Source organism: Myxocyprinus asiaticus, chromosome 28 (genome assembly GCF_019703515.2).
Source record: "Myxocyprinus asiaticus isolate MX2 ecotype Aquarium Trade chromosome 28, UBuf_Myxa_2, whole genome shotgun sequence".
NCBI lineage: Eukaryota > Metazoa > Chordata > Actinopteri > Cypriniformes > Catostomidae > Myxocyprinus > Myxocyprinus asiaticus.
The window spans coordinates 44,293,211-44,315,298 of NC_059371.1; the positions used below are offsets into that span (position 1 = coordinate 44,293,211).

Genomic DNA, 22,088 nt, shown 5'->3' on the forward strand with positions numbered 1-22,088 from the left:
ATTGGAGGATGATGTCATCTGGATTCACAAATCATGAAGAATAACATGCGACATTATTTACATGTCTACGACATAGCGGATTTATAGCCAAACAAAACCGCAAACTATCTTTACCGCGATAACTAAATATATCCTATAATCACCTTCATTGATCTCATTATCAATCAGCCGCTGGATTTAAAGAACTCATATATCGGTAATTAATCATCACTCTCTCATATTTCTGCTTATTTCTCCTGAAACTAAATATTTAAAGCGTGCATCACAAAACAATATAATAGTTTTTACAGACATCTTCAAAGACAGAAAAGTATAAATGAAAATAAATGTCACAGATGATGTAAAACACATTGATCACGTACCGAACTGCTCAAAGCATCAGCGCTTCTTTCATCTTCTTCTGGTGTTTTCTGTCGGTTTCTAAAACAACTTCTGCTTCATTTCCGTCTCCTGCTGGACTGGAGTGAATAAAATCCCAACATCTGATTAATCAGTCCTGTTGTCCAACTTTAAAATACATGATAAAAGACATGAATGTTTCTATGATTTGAAATCTCTCTTTCATACAGCACACATTCAACAGCCTCTGGGAAACCACATTTAAAAGAATAATTCACCCCAAAATGACAATTCTGTCATGATGTTGTTCCAAACATGTATGAATTCCTTCTGTGGAACTCAAAAGACACACGTTTATCATTGCCGCACATTTCCATAAAATTACTTACAATCCAAAATGACAAAAAGCACCATAAAAGTTACAGAACTCGTTATTCACTTATTTCTCCTCGGCCAAAATGTGTTGAAATGGACCACAGAAATTAAACGCACGACTATGACGCCATGTCAACACTGTTGGTAAAACAATATACTTTTTGGAAACGCTTTACAATATGCACTAAAATGCCTAACATGTCAGCAGTCATTACCCGTGTCAACTCCATGTACAATTTAATTGAGTCAAACAAATAAGCTAAAAGCACACAAAGGTAAATGTTGCATTCATTCCACTAGGCTGTCTAACTGTAATGGCTATATGCGATAAATACTGCAGAAATGGAAAATGGTGGATTTGTTTGTTAGTTAGTGATTTATGCCTGTTTATGGCGATTTTCAATGTGAAAACTTAAAATACAATAAACGGTATACTGATGTATGACTTAGAAGGCTTTAATATACAACCCCAATTCCAAAAAAGTTGGGACAGTATGAAAAATGCTAATTAAAACAAAAAGGAGTGATTTGTAAATTATATTCACCCTTTACTATATTGAAAGCTCTACAACTACACATTATATGATGTTTTACCTTGTGAATTTCATTGTTTTTTTAATGTACAGTCATTTCAAATCAGATGATTGCAACACACTCCAAAAATGTTGAGACAGGCAATTTAACGAGCTGAAATAACAAGGTGATGTGAAAGGATGTTAAACAGGCGAGGCAATCATGTCATAGCCTATAAGGGGGGAAGTGGTGGCTCAGTGGTTAAGGCTTTGGGTTACTGATCAGAAGAGTTGGGGGTTCAAGCCCCAGCGCCACCAAGATGCCACTGTTGGGCCCTTGAGCAAGGCCCTTGACCCCATCTGCTCCAGGGGTGCTGTATCATGGCTGACCCTGCACTCTGACCCCAGCTTAGCTGGGATATTCACTGTATATGTGTGATAAATAAACAGAATTATAATTATAAAAAAAGGAGCCTCCCTCAAGAGCAAGGATCATTCAGGACTTGTCAATTTGCCAACAGATGCTTCTGCAAATAATCCAGCACTTTGAGAACAATGTTCCCCCAAAGACAAATTGGAAGGAGTTGGGGTATTTTACCCTCTACAGTGCACAATATAGTTAAAAGATCCAAGGAATCTGGTCAAATCTCAGTGCATAAATGGCAAGGCAAAAACCATTTCTGAATTCACATGATCTCTGATCCCTCAGATGTCACTGTCTTAAAAAACATCATTCATCTGTAATGGATATCATGAACATTGGCTTGTGATTACTTTAGTAAACCTTTGTTATTCAACACCACTCACCACTGCATCCACAGATGCAAGTTAAGACTTTACTATGTAAAGGAGAAGCCATACATCAACACTGTCCAGAAGCGCTGCCGACTTCTCTGGGCTCACGCTCATCTTAGATGGAAAGTAGAACAGTGGAACTGTGTTTTTTGGTCCGACAAGTCCACATTTCAAATAGTTTTTGAAAAACACAGTTGTCGTGTTATCCAGGTCAAAGAGGACATGGACCATCCAAACTGTTATCAGCATCAGGTCCAAAAGCCAGTGTCTGTATGGGCCAGGGGTGTGTCAGTGCACATGGCATGGGTAACACACATCTGTGAGGGCACCATTAATGCAGACAGATATGTACAAATTTTGGAGCAACATATACTGCCATCCAGCACCATCTTTTCCAGGGACGTCCCGGCATTTTCAGCAGGACAACTTCACACCATATACTGGCTGAATAAGCAGAGAGTGCGGGTGATAGATTGGCCTGCCTGCAGTCCTAACCATCTCCAATTGAGAATGTGTGGCGCATTATGAAGCGCACCATATGGCAACAAAGACAATTGTGCAGCTGAAGACCTGCATAAGGGATGAATGGGGGAAGATTCCACTTCCTAAACTTAAACTCTTCAGTGTCCAAATGCTTAAGTGTTATTAGATGAAATGAATTTACACAGTGGTAAACACTTGACTGTCTCAACTTTTTTGGAGCGTGTTGCAATCATATGATTTGAAATGACTGTACATTAAAAAAAAAAAAACAACGAAATTCGCAAGGTAAAACATCATATGTGTAGTTGTGGTGCTTTCAATATAGCAAAGGGTGAATATAATTTACAAATCACTGCTTTTTGTTTTATTAGCGTTTTTCATACTGTCCCAACTTTTTCGGAATTGGGGTTGTATATTTTCGCTAAAAGCTCTAAAATTGATTCAGGCCTGAATTTGTTTAAAATCTTTTCAAAAGTGACAAATGAATAAAACTATTTTCTCAAGGAATTAAAAACAGCACACTAAAAAAAAATGCTTCAGAGACAGTGGACTCTGGCAGGAGGCACAAAATGGTGAATCATCGCTTGATATTAAAAACTGAATGAGTTTCCTATTCAGTGAAAAAAAGCATTATAATGGTAATGTTTCAATTTTACATGTACAGTACATGGTTATATTAGTCAATGCAAATCAAACTCTAGACACAACCTCAATTTATGAAGGATGGGCTTCAAAAGTGCCACCAGATAAGAAATACAGCAGGCAAGATGATATGCAGCAGACTGTGGTGAAAAATTACTCAATTTCCATTCTTTTTTATATTTTATTTTTTATTTTATCCCCTTTTCTCCCTAATTATGGAATGCCCAATTCCCACTACTTAGTAGGTCCTCGTGGTGGTGCGGTTGCTCACCACAGTCCGGGTGGCGAAGGACAAGTCTCAGTTGCCTCCTCTTCCGAGACCGTCAATCCGCGCATCTTATCACTTGACACGTTGTGCACAACTCCGTGGAGACTCGCAGCATGTGGAGGCTCATGGTACTCTCCGTGATCCACGCACAACTTACAATGTGCCCCACTGAGAGCGAAAACCACTTAATCGTGACCATGAGGAGGTTACCCCATGTGACTCTACCCTCCCTAGCAACCGGGCCAATTTGGTTGCTTAGGAAACCTGGCTGGAGTCACTCAGCACACCCTAGAATCGAACTTGCGACTCCAGGGGTGGAAGTCAGCGTCAATACTCGCTGAGCTACCCAGGCCCCTGACTCTGTGGTTATTAAAAATCCCAGGGCACTTCTCTTAAAGATTAGGGGTGTAGGGAGTAGGAAGTAGTGGTGTCCTGGCCAAATTCCCCCCTGTTGGCCCTTACCAATCACGGCCTCCTAGTAATCCCCATGCATTAATTGGCTCTACTCTCTCCTCTCCACCAACAGCTGGTGTGTGGTGAGCATACTATGGCTGCCATCGCATCATCCAGGTGGATGTTGTACATTGGTGGTGTTTGAGGAGAGTCCCCTGTTGACAATGTAAAGTGCTTTTAGTGTAGTGTCAGAAAAGTTCTACATAACACACATATAACATACAACGTTCAGTTCTCGTATTGTGAACTGATAACTGGCTGAACAAGAAATTTGTAGTTATCTCAAGAATAATTTTTGCATTTAGTGAACACTGACTAAAGAATTGACTAAAGGTAATGGTACTGAGGACTATTTAAGACTCAAAAATCATATTGCATCATGTTGCCTTGATTTTTTACAGTGCTGAAGGAATTAAAGATTTCATGCTTAACTGGCAAACCCAAAAATAATAGCTTATATCTCTAAAAAGTAGCAATATAAGGTCATCAAAGTAACTTTTGTGTCATCAACTATAACAGGAAAAAATGATTTGGATTTGGCATTTGGAACCATGGTGGTCTTTTATTTATCGAAGTGTCCAAAAACCTCTCCAAGCAAGTATTCACGTGTTTTATTGAACATTAAAACGGAATAACTTCAAAACAAACATCTCAAAAATATATTTAAAAAAAAATTAAAATGATACACTATATTGCCAAAAGTATTCGCTCACCCATCCAAATAATTGAATTTAGGTGTTCCAATCACTTCCATGGCCACAGGTGTATAAAATGAAGCACCTAGGCATGCAGACTGCTTCTACAAACATTTGTGAAAGAATGGGCCACTCTCAGGAGCTCAGTGAATTCCAGCGTGGTACTGTGATAGGATGCCACCTGTGCAACAAGTCCAGTCGTGAAATTTCCTCTCTACTAAATATTCCACAGTCAACTGTCAGTGGTATTATAACAAAGTGGAAGCGATTGGGAATGACAGTAACTCAGCCACGAAGTGGTAGGCCACGTAAAATGACAGAGCGGGGTCAGCGGATGCTGAGGCGCATAGTGCGCAGAGGTCGGCAACTTTCTGCAGAGTCAATCGCTACAGACCTCCAAAGTTCATGTGGCCTTCAGATTAGCTCAAGAACAGTGCATAGAGAGCTTCATGGAATGGGTTTCCATGGCCGAGCAGCTGCATCCAAGCCATACATCACCAAGTGCAATGCAAAGCATCGGATGCAGTGGTGTAAAGCACGCCGCCACTGGACTCTAGAGCAGTGGAGACGCGTTCTCTGGAATGACGAATCACGCTTCTCCATCTGGCAATCTAATGGATGAGTCTGGGTTTGGCGGTTGCCAGGAGAACGGTACTTGTCTGACTGCATTGTGCCAACTGTGAAGTTTGGTGGAGGGGGGATTATGGTGTGGGGTTGTTTTTCAGGAGCTGGGCTTGGCCCTTTAGTTCCAGTGAAAGGAACTCTGAATGCTTCAGCATACCAAGGGATTTTGGACAATTTTGTGGGAACAGTTTGGGGATGGCCCCTTCCTGTTCCAACATGACTGCGCACCAGTGCACAAAGCAAGGTCCATAAAGACATGGATGAGCAAGTTTGGTGTGGAAGAACTTGACTGGCCTGCACAGAGTCCTGACCTCAACCCGATAGAGCACCTTTGGGATGAATTAGAGCGAAGACTGCAAGCCAGGCCTTCTCGTCCAACATCAGTGTCTGACCTCACAAATGCGCTTCTGGAAGAATGGTCAAAAATTCCCATAAACACACTCCTAAACCTTGTGGAAAGCCTTCCCAGAAGAGTTGAAGCTGTTATAGCTGCAAAGGGTGGGCCGACGTCATATTAAACCCTATGGATTAAGAATGGGATGTCACTTAAGTTCATATGCGTCTAAAGGCAGATGAGCAAATACTTTTGGCAATATAGTGTGTCAATCATGGCCCCCAATAATGAAAAACAACCATATGGGCACCTTATTCCATCACTCCAAAAAATTTGTTGAGTGCCCTCTTGTGCGCAATCTGTGCGTTCTGCCTCTGCTCACCCATGTGGGACTATGCTTCAATCCCAATATGGATTCCAGACACTCTTTAGACATCCAATGACGCCGATCTAACACATCTATGATGCAAAGGATCATGTTTCAGTGAATCCATTCCAGAGAAACTGTTATATGCCATTAGTGACTAGCCACCATAACTTGCAATGAAACTCTTTGAGGAATATTTCAAGATCTACACATTATATTATGTTGAGTATCATTATGTCTGAGTGAAACAAATTTGCTCATTGTATTCTACTAATCAAGACCCTGGGCAGCTGTTTAAGATGTCAAAGGTTAAAGGGTTAAACAAAGAACCACCAAGAGTGGAAAGCTTGCTGAAGAAACATTCACATCAACTAGCACATGTGACAGCAAGGTGTAAATGCAATCCAGCTAAAGAATATCCTGACACAATGAAACGCAAGTTAATACCAGGTGTAAAGGGGGCCTGAAGAGCAAAGTACACTTCGTAATGAGCTCAGTATCAATAAAGCACATTTCGTTGTCAGCACAGTCTGTGCGGACGGTCCACGTGCGGGCCAGATTTTCTCAACACTCAGACGCAGGCCTTGTCTTTACGCGTCATTGGCGCATGCACCTGCTGTCAAAGCAGTCTTATGCGCATGCATCAAACGCATTTGTGATTGGTTGCAGTCAAAAGAGTATACTTTGAAAGGCTGAGTGCTCGACCGTGTGCAAGGTGATCCAAAATGCAGAAAAACAAACTATACCTTACTTTCATACTATTTACTTGATATTTTTGGACCAGATGGTTTTTGCTCACTGTCACTACTTGGGCAATTATTTTTGACATGTTTCTGTAGATGACCTAATCGGTTGAAACCTTTTCCACATGAGGAGCAGTGGTATGGTTTTTCTCCAGTATGGATTCTCTCGTGTACTTTCATGTTTTGTGACCGAGTGAAACTCTTTCCACAGTGTGAGCACTTGTATGGTTTCTCTCCGGTGTGAATTATCTCATGCTTGTTCAGGCCATGTGACCTACTGAAAGTCTTTCCACAGTATGAGCACATAAAAGGTTTCTCTCCAGTATGGATTCTTTGGTGCTCTTTCAAGTGGCCGGCTGTAGTAAAGGTCCTCCCACATTCAGAGCACTTATTCACCTCGGCACCGGAATGTATTTTCTGGTGCTCTTTAAAATAGGAAGGATGTGTAAAACCCTTTCCACAAAAAGAACACTTGAAAGGCTTCTCATTTCTGTGTGTTTTCAGATGTTGTTTTAGGACTGATTCCACAACAAATGTTTTATCACATTTATCACATTTAAAAGGCCTTTCTCCAGAGTGACCGCGGAGATGATATTTGAGACTAGCTGCATATACGAAATCTTTTCCACACAGTTGGCATGTGTGAGGCTTCGTGTGAAATCTTGTGTGCAGATTTAAGCGTTCTTTATGTTTGAAACTTTTTCCACACTGTTGGCATGTGTAAGGCCTCTCTCCTGTGTGAACTCTTGTGTGTACATGAAGACGTTCTTTACGTGCGAAACTCTTTCCACACTGATGACACGTGTAAGGCTTCTCTCCAGTATGACTTCTTGTGTGCTTATTAAGGCTTCCTTTATCCATGAAACCCTTTCCACACTGATGGCACGTGTAAGGCTTCTCTCCAGTGTGAACTCTTGTGTGCAGATTAAGGTGATTTTTACGAATGAAACCTTTTCCACACTGATGGCACATGTAAGGCTTCTCTCCAGTATGAATCATTATGTGCATTGTAAGACTTTCTTTCCGTGCGAAACTCTTTTCACACAGATGGCACGTGTGAGGCTTCTCTCCAGTATGAATCCTTGTGTGCTTCGTAAGGTTTCGTTTAGTTTTGAAACCTTTTCCACACTGAGAGCATGTGAAAGGCCTCTCTCCAGTGTGAATTGTTGTGTGCACATTAAGACTTTCTTTACATGCAAAACCTTTTCCACACAGTTGGCACGTGTAAGACTTATTTGTGTGAATTCTTGTGTGCAGAATAAAGTGTTTTTTACGTTTGAAAACTTCTCCACATTGATTGCACGTGTAAGGCTTCTTTATTGCGTGAACTCTTGTGTGCAGATTAAGGTAATCTTTACGTCTGAAACCTTTTCCACACTGTTGGCACGTGTAAGGCTTCTCTCCAGTGTGAATTCTTGTGTGCACAGTAAAATGTTCTTTACGTGAGAAACTCTTTCCACACAGATGGCACTTATAAGGCTTCTCTCTAGTATGAATCCTTGTGTGCTTAATAAGGTTGCTTTTATCTTTGAAACATTTTCCACACTGAGAGCAACTCAAAGATTTTTCTCCAGTTATGAAATCATGATGTTTCTCCTCCACTTCATTCAGCTCTTGAAGTTCCTCTTTCACACCCATCAGCTCTAAAATGAACACAGTAAATTGACAAAAATCAATTCAAGAGGGACAAATGTAAAAAGAAATTAAATTGAACCCTTATATAATGGTAGAACATAATTACATTGCATTCCGAACCCTTCCGAACCCCTTCATTTTTTTTCACATTTTGTTGTTGCAGCCTTATGCTAAAATGCTTTGAATTATTTTTCCACATCAATCTACACTCCATACCCCATAAAGACAAAGCAAAAATCAGATTTTGGATAACTTTGAAAATGTATGTAAAAAAAGAAATAAACTGAACTATCACATGTACATAAGTATTCAGACCCTTAACTCAGTACTTAGTTGAAGTACCTTTGGTAGCAATTACAGCCTCAAGTCTTTTTGGGTATGATGCAACAAGCTTTGCACACCTGGATTTGGGGATTTTCCAAGTAGGTATAGCTGCAGGCCGGAGACCTCCAAATGGGGACGGAATCTCCAAAAGAGGGAGGGGTTACTCCAAAAGGGGGCATGGTTAGTCCAAAAGGGGGTTGTGCCAACTCCAAAAGGGGGCATCACTTCCACTCATGGTTAAGTTTAGGGAAAGGGTTAGGTAATGGGCTTCCTAAATCTTCAATGGATGCTTGGAGCGACCACCCCTTTTTGGAGCAATGCCTGCAGCTATATTCTTCTCTGATTTTCTGCCATTCTTCTCTACAGATCCTGTCAAGCTCTGACAGGTTGGATGGGGACAACTGGTCAACAGCCATTTTCAGGTCTCTCCAGAGATGTTCGATTGGGTTCAAGTCTCTGTCTGGGCCACTCAAGGACATTAACAGAGTTGTCCCTAAGCCACTCTTGCATTGTCTTGGCTGTGTGCTTGGGGGTCATTGTCCTGTTGGAAGTTGAACCTTCGGCCCAGTCTGAGGTCCTGAGCACTCTGGACCAGGTTTTCATTAAGGATATCTTTGTATTTTGCTACTTTCAGATTTTCTTTAACCCTGACCAGTCCCCCGGTACCTGCCACTGAAAAACACCCCAACAGCATGATGCTACTAACACCATGCTTCACCGTTGGTATGGTATTGCGCAGGTGATGAGCGGTGCCAGATTCCCTCCAGACATGATGCTTGAAATTGAAGCCAAACAGTTCATTCTTCATTTCATAAGACCAGAGAATCTAATTTCTCACAGTCTGAGAGTCCATTAGGGGCTTTTTTTGTGTCTTGCACTGAAAAGAGGCTTCCGTCTGGCCACACTGCCATAAAGCCCAGGTCGGTGGAGTGTTGCAGTGCTGGTTGTCCTTCTGCACACATGATCTCTGGAGCTCAACCAGAGTGGCCATCAGGTTCTTGGTCATCTCTCTTACAAGGCCCATTCTGAGATGCTATTCTTCTCACCACAAATGTACAGAGCGGTTATCTGAGTTACCGTAGACTTTGTCAGTTCAAACCAGTCTGGCCATTCTCGGTTGACCTCTCTCATCAACAAGGCGTTTCCATCCGCAGAACTGCTGCTCACTGGATATTTTTTGTTTTTGGCACCACTGAGTAAATTCTAGAGACTGTTGTGCGTGAAAATCCCAGGAGATTAGAAGAAATCCTCAGTTACAGCAATTACAGAAATCCTCAAACCAGCCCGTCTGGCACCAACAATCATCCATGTGATTATCTAATCAACCAATTGTGTGGCAGCAGTGCAGTGCATAAAATCATGCAGATACAGATCAGGAGCTTCAGTTAATGTTCACATCAACCATCAGAATGGGGACAAAATGTGATCTCAGTGATTTTGACCGTGGCATGATGTTGGTGCCAGGTGGGCTGGTTTGAGTATTTCTGTAACTGCTGATCTCCTGAGATTTTCATGCACAACAGTCTCTAGAATTTACTCCGAATGGTGCCAAAAACAAAAAACATCCAGTGAGTGGCAGTTCTGCGGATGGAAACGCCTTGTTGACGAGAGAGGTCAACAGAGAATGGCCAGACTGGTTCTGAGTAACCGTGCCACCATGAGGAGTGGTGGTGGTGTAGTGGTGGTGGTGTAGTGGACTAAAGCACTGAACTGGTAAGCTGAAGGTTGTTGGTTCAATCCCCACAGCCACCACCATTGTGTCCCTCCAGGTTGCTCCAGGGGGATTGTCCCTGTAATCAGGGCACTGTAAGTCGCTTTGGATAAAAGCGTCAGCCAAATGCATAAATGTAAATGTAAATGAGGACCTACTAAGTAGTGAGAATTGGGCATTCCAAAATGGATATATAATTATATATAAATAATTCACGAGGGTCGAGATCACGCAGCCTCTCGCGTGACGCAAACGCGCTGGCAAGTTCACGCGAAAACTGACGCATGACATATGAAAAATATGCAATTGCAGTGTTGTTTACAACAGAGGAGCATAGATAATCACACATAGATGCCTCATTCAGCTGGTTTGGATACGTTGACTGTGGTGCCATCTTGGAATGGTCAACAAGGAGAGCTTTTTGAATTGGTTTGAATGCAAGTGAATGGAGGACCACTGCATAGACTGATTTTGTGTTGAAACAGTATTGCAGTCCATTGGAGGGTTGAGGAGAGTCCCCTGTTCACTGTGTAAAGTTGAGTGTAGTGTCAGAAAAGCGCTATATAAATGTAACGTTCGTTCATTCATTGATTCATTCATAAGAACAGCTGCTAATAAGGTATCTATGTATGAATATGCAGAGGCAGTTTGAACTCCACCGTTGTCAACATGCAAACCACAGCTGGTCGGAAGCGAACATGTTTAGTTAAAAAAAAAAAGTTATTCTGATTTATTTCTTATACCTAGCATTTAGCTTCAGAAGACATTAATTAATCCACTGGAGTCGTATGGATTACTTTTAAGATGGTTAGATGTGCTTTTTGGATCTTCTGAAACTTGGCACCCATTGACTCATTTTATGGTCCTCCAGAGTTGAATTATTACAGAGCTTAGGTTAAGCAGTTAAAAAAGTCAAACACATCTGGGATGGCAGAGTAAATGAGAGAATGTTCATTTTTGGGTGAACTAATCCTTTAACGCATTAATTTTGACAGCTCTAATATATAGTTGTGCTCAAAAGTTTGCATACCCTTGGAGAATTGGTAATATATGTACCATTTTTAAAGAAAACATGAGTGAGCAGGCAAAACACATTTCTTTATTTCTTATGGGATTCATATTCAACTGTAGGTTATAACAGAATGGCACAAGCATAAAACAAAACATGGCAACAAAGAAAAAAATTAAATGACCCCTGTTCAAAAGTCTGCATACCCTTAGTTCTTAATACTGTGTATTGCCCCCTTTAGCATCAATGACAGCGTGCAGTCTTTTGTAATAGTTGTCTATGAGGCCCTAAATTCTTGCAGGTGGTATAGCTTCCCATTCGTCTTGGCAAAATGCCTCCAGGTCATGCAAAGTCTTTGGTCGTCTTGCATGAACCGCACGTTTGAGATCTCCCCAGAGTGGCTCGATGATATTAAGGTCAGGTGACTGTGATGGCCACTCCAGAACCTTCACCTTTTTCTGCTGTAACCACTGGAGGGTCAACTTGGCCTTGTGCTTAGGGTCATTGTCGTGCTGGAAAGTCCAAGAGCGTCCTATGCGCAGCTTTCGTGCAGAAGAATGCAGATTGCCTGCCAGTATTTTCTGATAACATGCTGCATTCATCTTGCCAATTTTCACATGATTCCCCATGCCTTTAGAGCTCATACACCCCCAAAACATCAGTAAGCCACCACCATGCTTCACAGTGGGGATGGTATTCTTTTCACTATAGGCCTTGTTGACCCCTCTCCAAACATAATGCTTATGGTTGTGACCATAAAGCTCTATTTTGGTCTTGTCACTCCAAATTACAGTGTGCCAGAAGCTGTGAGGCGTCAAGGTGTTGTCGGGCATATTGTAACCGGGCTTTTTTGTGGCATTGGCACAGTAAATGCTTCTTTCTGGCAACTCGACCATGCAGCTCATTTTTGTTCAAGTATCGTCATATTGTGCTCCTTGAAACAACCACACTGTCTTTTTCCAGAGCAGCCTCTATTTCTCCTGAGGTTACCTGTGGGTTTTTCTTTGTATCCCGAACAATTCTTCTGGCAGTTGTGGCTGAAATCTTTCTTGGTCTATCTGACCTTGGCTTGGAATCAAGACATACCTGAATTTTCCACTTCTTAATAAGTGATTGAACAGTACTGACTGGCATTTTCAAGGCTTTGGATATCTTTTTATATCCTTTTCCATCTTTATAAAGTTCCATTATCTTGTTACGCAGGTCTTTTGACAGTTCTTTTCTGCTCCCCAAGGCTCAGTATCTAGCCTGCTCAGTGCATCCACGTGAGAGCTAACAAACTCATTGACTATTTATACACAGACACTCATTGCAATTTTAAAAGCCACAGGTGTGGGAAATTAGCCTTTAATTGCCATTTAAACTTGTGTGTGTCACCTTGTGTGTCTGTAACAAGGCCAAACATTCAAGGGTGTGTAAACTTTTGATCAGGGCCATTTGGGTGATTTCTGTTATCATTATGATTTAAAAAGGAGCCAAACAACTATGTGATAATAAATGGCTTCATATGATCACTATCCTTAAATAAAAGACATGATCAGTCATATTTTCAAAATCAATGCCAAAATTTCACAATTTCTGCCAAGGTGTGCAAACTTTTGAGCACAACTGTGTGTGTGTGTGTGTGTGTGTGTGTATATATATATAATTAACATATGATTAACAGAGCTGTTCTTGCAAACTTTTGAGCACAACTGTTTATATAAGATTCTGTTCTCTTATTTTGAATGATTTTTATTTTTCCATTGTTGTATTGTTTGTGCACTGGAAGCTTTTGTCACCAAGACAAATTCCTTGCATGTGTAAGCATATTTGGCAATAAAGCTCATTCTGATTCAAATGCATTGTCAGTCTTTATAACAAAAGTATACACTGATGAGACAAAACATTATGACCACCTGCCTAATATGTTGTTGGTCTTCAGCGTGCCACCGAGGCATGGACTCTACAAGACCCCTGAAGATGTCCTGTGGTTTCTGGCACCAAGACATTAGCAGCAGATCCTTCAAGTCCTATATGTTGGTGGAGTCGCCGTGGATTAGACTTGTTGGTCCAGCACATCCCACAGATGCTTAGTAGGATTGAGGTCTGGAGAATTTGGAGGCCAAGGCAACACATACAGGGCCGTCCACGTGATGTAAAAGAAAACGGGACTCATCGGACCAGGCAATCTTCTTCCACTGCTCCAAAGTCCAGTTCCGACACTTGCGTGCCCATTGTAGGCGCTTTTGATGGTAGAGAGGGGCCATCATGGGCAGTCTGACTGGTCTGCATCTTCGTAGCCCCATACGTAGCAGGGTGTGATGCACTGTTTGTTGTGACACATTCCTCCCGCAACCATCATTAATTTTCAGTGACTTGTGCCACAGTAGACCTTCTGTCGGTTTGGACCACATGGGATAGCCTTCGTTGCCCTCGCGCATCGATGGGCACCCAAAGCTCAACACCCTGTTGCCGGTTTGTGGTTTGTCCCTCCTTGGACCACTGTCGGTAGATACTCACCACTGCTGACCGGAAGCACCCCACAAGCCTTGCCGTTTCAGAGATGCTCTGACTCAGTCGTCTGGTCATAACAATTTGGCCCTCGTCAAAGTCGCTCAGGTCTTTACTCCTGCCCATTTCTCCTGTATTCAACACGCTGATTACAAGAACTGATTGTTCACTTACCATCTAATCTACCCAGACCTTGACCTGTCGCCTTGTTAGGAGATGATCAACGTTATTTATTTCACCTGTGAGTGGTCATAATGTTTTGGCTCAGTGTATTTCAGCCTTACTGTTGTCTGTGGAAGATTTGTTACATCGTCATGTTTGTTCCAGCTGAAGGAAATGTAAAACAACATATAGAAACATACCTGAAGGAATAAAATCATCATCACCCTGTTCTTCCTCTGCTTTGATTTCATCATCATGGTCACCACTCTGTTGTTCCTCTAGTTTGATTTCTCCTTCCATCTCCATCAGGTTCCTGCAGTCCAGCAGCTTCACTGAACACATCTGCACTGGTGTCCGCAGCATCTGCTGGATCACATTCACCTGCTCTCTCATGATGAATATCTAACACAAAAACATCATGATTATAATGGACTTACATTCATCAAACTCAAAAAGATTATTATATGATTATACACAAGAACAGCTCTGTTAATCATATGTTAATATATATATATATATATATACACACACACACACACACACACACACACACACACACACACAGTTGTGCTCAAAAGTTCGCATACCCTGGCAGAAATTGTGAAATTTTGGCATTGATTTTGAAAATATGACTGATCATGCAAAAAATTTTCTTTTATTTAAGGATAGTGATCATATGAAGCCATTTATCATCACATAGTTGTTTGGCTCCTTTTTAAATCATAATGATAACAGAAATCACCCAAATGGCCCTGATCAAAAGTTTACATACCCTTGAATGTTTGGCCTTGTTACATACACACAAGGTGACACACACAGGTTTAAATGGCAATTAAAGGTTAATTTCCCACACCTGTGGCTTTTTACATTGCAATTAGTGTCTGTGTATAAACAGTCAATGAGTTTGTTAGCTCTCACTTGGATGCACTGAGCAGGCTAGATACTGAGTCATGGGGAGCAGAAAAGAACTGTCAAAAGACCTGCGTAACAATGTAATGAAACTTTATAAAGATGGAAAAGGATATAAAAAGATATCCAAAGCCTTGAAAATGCCAGTCAATCACTTATTAAGAAGTGGAAAATTCAGAGTTTCCGGGGACGCCATGCGAGAAGCAGACGTGTGAGACACGAGCTCTGCGAACTAAAATTATTTTCATGTTATAATCTGGTGAGATTCGATACACCCAGTTACATACTTGCTCTTTGAGGTAAACATGGCAAAGAAGTCAAAATCCTCAGACTCTGGAGACATTAAAAAGATGTCACTAATCAATTATCCGCTAATCTGCCCGCGTCCAAAACAGATTTGGAATTAATTTCGGAAAAACTGGAATATTTTGAAAATATGAGCCGACAGAATAACATACGAATTGTTGGAATTCCTGAGCATGAAGCGGGCAGAGATATGGTGAAATTCCTGGATGAGCTCTTCCCGAGTCTGCTCGACATAACAGGCCAGAAGCTGGAAATCGAGCGAGCTCACAGAGTCCCTGCTCGGAGATCTGCTGAGGGAGAAAGGCCTCGATCGATTTTGGCCAAATTTCTGAGATCATCCGATAAAGATCTCGTGTTGCGCCAGGCGAGGAGCAAAGGGAAGCTTTCTTGGAAGAACCATAATATTTTCTTGTTCCCGGACTTTGCGAATTCGACAAGAGAGAAACGCGATCGGTATGTAAGAAACTCTTACATCAGAAAAAGATCTCGTTTGTTTTGATGTTTCCTGCCAAACTGAGAACAGAAACGAAGAATGGTCGCAAAGTATTTACACGTCCAAAACAGGCACTCTCTTTCATAAATACATTGGAGTAAGCCATTTGATGTTTCTTATATTAGTGGACTGACTCGCGGTTCAGGGACTCTATTATCTGAGGAAGCTGGGTGCCATTTTTGTTTCTTTTTGCGCTGGCTCCGCCTAGCAGCTGGAGTTTGTTTTGTGGCATGACTCCAAGAAACTTTTGCATTGATGGAAGATCTTTTTTACACTGAAGTTTCTGGCCAGATCGAGAATGGACACTTTGGATGACCGCAAAATATCTACATGCTCACATAAAGGACGTCTTTTATAAAGTTGACGGGCTGAGTAAGTTATGGTGTATTTTATTTTATTTTATTTTTTTATTAAGTTAGTTTGGCTCTTGATCATCCAAGGAACCGGGATGCCAGTTTTGTTTTTCGTGCTGGCTCTGCCTAGCGGCTGGAGCTTGTTCTGTTGAATATCACTCCTTTGGAACAGCTGTGGATAAATCTGTTTGTTCTTTGTGCTTATTTCTCCTTCTGGCTGGAGTCTGTTTTGTTGAGTATTTTTACGGAACACTGGAATGATTATGTCATCCGCTGAATTCATAAAAGCTGGCTCACTGAACAATTGCTTGTCTGTCCGAGGAAACTGAACGGCTTTATATCAGCTGGAGTTTATTTTGTGAACACACCTTCGAGACGGTTCTGTGAATGAGTCTACATGTTTTTTCTGTTATTCTGCCTGTTGGCTGGGGTCTGTTTTACAAAGTATTTTCTGTTATGTAATTTTGCCTTACAAAATTTGTATAGAAGCACCGGACTTGAGCAATCCGATGGCAAAGTTGTCGCGGGGGCTCTCGTAGTCGTACATGGATTCTTTGAGTTTCAAGGGATTGACGCCAGTTGGCACTGTCGTGCGTGGGTTTAATGCGCACATTTTTCTTTTTTCTGTTTGTTTTGTTCAGGGGGAAGTTCAGGGTTTGATTGTTGCATTAATGGGGAATGTGGTCTGTATAATCTTGTTTTTGACACACAATTTATTTATTTTTATTATATCAATATGTCAAATGTTAATATGAATAAGTTGTCTCTCTCCACGTGGAATGTAAATGGGTTGGGGCACCCCATAAAAAGAAGGAAGGTTATTTCTTTTCTTAAATGTAAGAAATATGATATTGTGTTTCTTCAAGAAACACATCTTTCCCCGCAGGAAGCTGAAAAATTTGGGAAGATATGGGGTGGACATGTTTTCTTTAGTGCTGGCTCAAGTAAGAGCAAGGGAGTCATTATATTGATTAATAAACATCTACAATTCAAATTTCTCAAACAGATTAAAGAAATTAGGAAGAGTCATTATTGTTTTAGCTGAAATTCAGGGGCAAAGGATTTTGGCTAATATTTATGCGCCTAACGCTGATGATCCGGGCTTTTTTATAGATCTTGAAGGGATGTTGCAAACCGCTGGCACCCCTCATGATATAATATTGGGAGGAGACTTTAATCTTTTGATGGACTCAGTCCTTGATCATAGTGAAGCAAAAGTGTGTAAGCCCCCTAGAGCAACGGTGACGCTTCACAGGATGTGTAAAAATCTTTGTCTTGCAGATATTTGGCGACTTTTGAACCCATCTGGTAGGGACTATATTTTTTTTTCATCAGTCCATAAGATTTATTCTAGAACAGATTTATTTTTGATATCTAAGTCCCTCATTTCATCTGTTGTTGATTGCTCAATTGGAAAAATCTTAGTCTCAGATCACGCCTTGGTGAGTTTAGAGGTGTTGCCACATACGGAGAAAAACAAATCATATAGTTGGTGCTTTAATGTATCCCTTTTACAAAATCCTTATTTCCAACAAATGTTAAAGACCGAAATCAATGTTTATATGGAGACCAACTGGTCCTCAGTATCCTCTGTGGGCGTGGCTTGGGAGGCACTTAAAGCAGTTATTAGGAGTCAGATAATACAGTATGTCTCATTCATCAAAAAATACAAAGCACGAGAACTTGTGGAATTTGAAGAGAATATTAAAAGTGCAGAGGCAGAGCTGAAGTGCAGAGTGTCGTCTGATGGCCTCAGAGAATTGACTAGATTGAAATACAGATATAATACTATTTTGTTGCGGAAAGTGGAGTTTTGGTTATTCAGGGCAAGACAGTCATACTTTGAGTCAGGGGACAAAGCAGGGAAGCTTATGGCTAGATATATAAAGCAGAGAGAGTCTTTTTCTACTATTCCCTCAGTGAAATCTGCTGGTGGTGAAATATTTACCTCAGCCACTGATATTAATAATGCTTTTAAAGAATTCTATATTGATCTTTATAGTTCTACATCTTCGTCTACTGATGAAGATATTAGAAACTTTGTGGAACCATTAAAACTTCCTAAACTGACGACTGAGCAAAGAAATTGTCTTGATTCTGAGATAACGTTGGAGGAACTTGACGAGGTAATTAAGTCCCTACCTACTGTCAAGGCTCCAGGGACGGATGGTTTTGCTGCTGAATTTTTTAGATCTTATGCTACAGAACTGGCCCCACTTTTGTTAGAAGTTTATACGGAATCATTAAAGAATGGAAAGCTTCCGCCAACCATGACACAAGCCCAGATCAGTCTGATTCTTAAAAAGGACAAAGATCCGTGTGTGTGTAAAAGTTACCGACCAATTTCCCTGATCCAGCTAGATGTACAAATTTTGTCCAAAATTTTGGCTAATCGTTTAAGTAAGGTTATGACATCTCTTATACATATAGATCAGGAGGGGTTTATTCGAGGCCGTAGCTCTTCTGATAACATCAGGCGTTTCATTAATATCATGTGGTCAGTAGCGAATGATCAGTCTCCGGTCGCTGCCATCTCACTTGATGCCGAAAAGGCGTTTGATATGGTAGAATGGGATTCTCTTTTTAAGATTTTTGAAATGTATGGGTTCGGGAGTACATTCATTGGTTGGATTAAGTTACTTTATAGACACCCTGTTGCAGCGGTACAAACAAATGGACTAATTTCAGATTATTTTACTCGGGATAGGGGCACTCGGCAGGGTTGCCCTCTTTCCCCATTATTGTTCTGTCTTGCCCTGGAAACATTAGCAGTTACGATAAGAAAGGAGGATGATTTTCCAGGGGTGGAGGCGGGAGGTATGGCACATAAGCTTCTGCTTTACGCAGATGATATTTTATTATTCGTCTCCGACCCCACTAGATCTATGCCTGCCCTCCACAGAATTATTAACTCCTTTTCCAAATTCTCAGTATACAAAGTCAATTGGTCTAAATCCGAAGCTTTGGCTCTGACAGCATACTGCCCAGTAACGGCTTTCCAGCCGGGTGCCTTTCAGTGGCCCAAACAGGACATTAAGTATTTGGGTATTTTATTCCCAGCAAATTTGTCTAATTTAGTTAGAGTTAATTTTGACCCTTTAATAAAAAGGTTTTCGAGCGATGTGGACAGATGGGCTTCATTACATTTATCGATGATTGGGAAGATTAATGTTATTAAAATGAATTGTATTCCAAAATTCAACTACTTGCTACAGTCTCTCCCGGTAGATGTTCCCCTCTCTTATTTTAAGCAATTTGATAACACAGCGAAGTCCTTCATTTGGAATGGTAAATGTCCCAGACTACATTTCAATAAATTACATAGGCTGACTGACAAAGGTGGGCTAGGCATACCCAAGATTTTGTTTTATTATTATGCGTTCGGTCTCAGGCATTTGGCTCATTGGTCGCTTCCACCTGAAAGAGCCCCTCCCTGGTTTTCTACTGAACAGGAAGTCCTTGCCCTTATTTCACCATTGCAAAGTCTTTCTATTAAACTAACCGGAGAAGTTAAGTCACACCCCGTTAATTCACGTTTGCACATGATTTGGACAAGAGTGGCCAGAGTATTTAATTCAGACGTTTATTTAAATGTTGCCTCAAGCATATGGCTGAACCCCAAATTATGTATCAATAAGTCCCCTTTCTGTTGGTCAGAGTGGATTGTGAGAGGGGTTGTTACACTCGGCGACCTGTATGAGAGTGGAGTATTGAGATCTTTTGAGAATCTGGGTCATCATTTTGGGATTCCCAGATCTCAGTTTTATAGGTATTTACAGCTGCGCCACATGCTCTGTACTATTTTTAGGAGTAGCACACTTCCCCCCCCCCCCCCAGTAGATGCTTTGGGAGAGGTGATTACTGCTTTTGGAAAAGGTCATGAGGCATCAGTGTATTACTCCCTGCTGGTTCGGAGTCTGGGGGATGGAGCTTTAGCTTCTATCAAGAGATTATGGGAAAAATATTTGCATTTGGTATTGGAGGAAGAAGTGTGGACTAGGATTCTAAAAAATGTCAAGTCTGCATCTAGAGATGCAAGGGTTCGCCTTATGCAATTTAAGATTCTACATAGATTTTACTGGACCCCCTCTAGATTATATAGGCTTGGTCTTAAAAACACACCCCACTGCTGGTGTTGTCAATCAGAAGTTGGAGACACAACTCATGCCTTTTGGGGTTGTGTTAAGATTCAAGATTTTTGGATGAAGGTGCAGAGCTATTTTTTTGACGTTTTGGGCACTCAAGTTTTGCTTTGCCCCAGACTTTGTATTCTGGGTGACAGAGCTGTCATAAATTTGGGGGACAAATTTATAAAAAAATTGGGTTTTAACAAGTGTTATGATTGGCAGACAAGTCATTTTAAGGGGTTGGAAGTCAAACGGAGCACCATCATTTCTAGAGTGGTGTACAGAGATGGGGAGGGTGGCAGTGTTTGAAAAAGGGGTATCTAGAGGATTGGGTAATTTGGACTTGTTGGAAAAGTGGGGCAAATATTTGGCATTTTTGGAGGGCTCTCGGGGAGGGACAGTGGAGAGAGAGATGTAGAAGTTATGTGTGTGAATAATTATATTTTATTAATTATTTTATTTTTTAATATTTGTTTTTGTGTGTCTATAATTATGTGGGACCACTGGGATGTTGTTTTGGGTAGGATGGGGGGGGGTGTAGTAATAGAGGGGTTAAGTATTGATTCTGTTTGTATATGTTCTTGCTTGTATGTGTTAATATAGGAATCAATAAAAACATTTTATAAAAAATAAAAAAAAAAAAGTGGAAAATTCAGGGATCTCTTGATACCAAGCCAAGGTCAGGTAGATCAAGAAAGATTTCAGCCACAACTGCCAGAAGAATTGTTCAGGATACAAAGAAAAACCCACAGGTAACCTCAGGAGAAATACAGGCTGCTCTGGAAAAAGACGGTGTGGTTGTTTCAAGGAGCACAATATGACGATACTTAAACAAAAATGAGCTGCATGGTTGAGTTGCCAGAAAGAAGCCTTTACTGCGCCAATGCCACAAAAATGCCCAGTTACAATATGCCCGACAACACCTTGACACGCCTCACAGCTTCTGGCACACTGTAATTTGGAGTGACAAGACCAAAATAGAGCTTTATGGTCACAACCATAAGCGCTATGTTTGGAGAGGGGTCAACACAGCCTATAGTGAAAAGAATACCATCCCCACTGTGAAGCATGGTGGTGGCTCACTGATGTTTTGGGGGTGTGTGAGCTCTTAAGGCATGGGGAATCTTGTGAAAATTGATGGCAAGATGAATGCAGCATGTTATCAGAAAATACTGGCAGACAATTTGCATTCTTCTGCACGAAAACTGTGCATGGGACGCTCTTGGACTGTCCAGCACGACAATGACCCTAAGCACAAGGCCAAGTTGACTCTCCAGTGGTTACAGCAGAAAAAGGTGAAGGTTCTGGAGTGGCCATCACAGTCTCCTGACCTTAATATCATCGAGCCACTCTGGGGAGATCTCAAACGTGCGGTTCATGCAAGACGACCAAAGACTTTGCATGACCTGGAGGCATTTTGCCAAGACGAATGGGCAGCTATACCACCTGCAAGAATTTAGGGCCTCATAGACAACTATTACAAAAGACTGCACGCTGTCATTGATGCTAAAGGGGGCAATACACAGTATTAAGAACTAAGGGTATGCAGAATTTTGAACAGGGGTAATTTTTTCTTTGTTGCCATGTTTTGTTTTATGATTGTGCCATTCTGTTATAACCTACAGTTGAATATGAATCCCATAAGAAATAAAGAAATGTGTTTTGCCTGCTCACTCATGTTTTCTTTAAAAATGGTACATATATTACCAATTCTCCAAGGGTGTGCAAACTTTTGAGCACAACTGTATACACACACACACACACATTTAAATACATATACAGGGTTAGGGTTACTTTTAAAATGTAATCTGTTACAAATACTGTCTACTTAGTAAAATGTAATCAGTAACATAATTCAGTTATCTTGATAAGTAATCATATCACTTTTTGATTACCTCAAGATCGCATTTGTGAATAAAGTCAAGAGAAAAGCAAT

General features: G+C 41.0%; 2 protein-coding genes across 2 annotated transcripts in view; both read right to left on the minus strand.

The window, feature by feature from the left end:
* Positions 1 to 22,088, minus strand: part of LOC127418585 (gastrula zinc finger protein XlCGF57.1-like) — a 70,759-nt gene that overhangs the window by 37,582 nt on the left and 11,089 nt on the right. The gene's annotated exons all lie outside the window — the stretch shown is intronic.
* The window catches only part of LOC127418548 (zinc finger protein 616-like), a 137,096-nt gene that overhangs the window by 16,782 nt on the left and 98,226 nt on the right, over positions 1 to 22,088 (minus strand). Inside the window, exons 4-5 of the mRNA XM_051659125.1 lie at positions 6,654 to 8,273; positions 5,903 to 5,979 (exon numbers count right to left, since the gene is read on the minus strand). Coding sequence (XP_051515085.1) covers positions 5,903 to 5,979; positions 6,654 to 8,273 — 1,697 coding nt within the window. The remainder of the gene's footprint in view (positions 1 to 5,902; positions 5,980 to 6,653; positions 8,274 to 22,088) is intronic.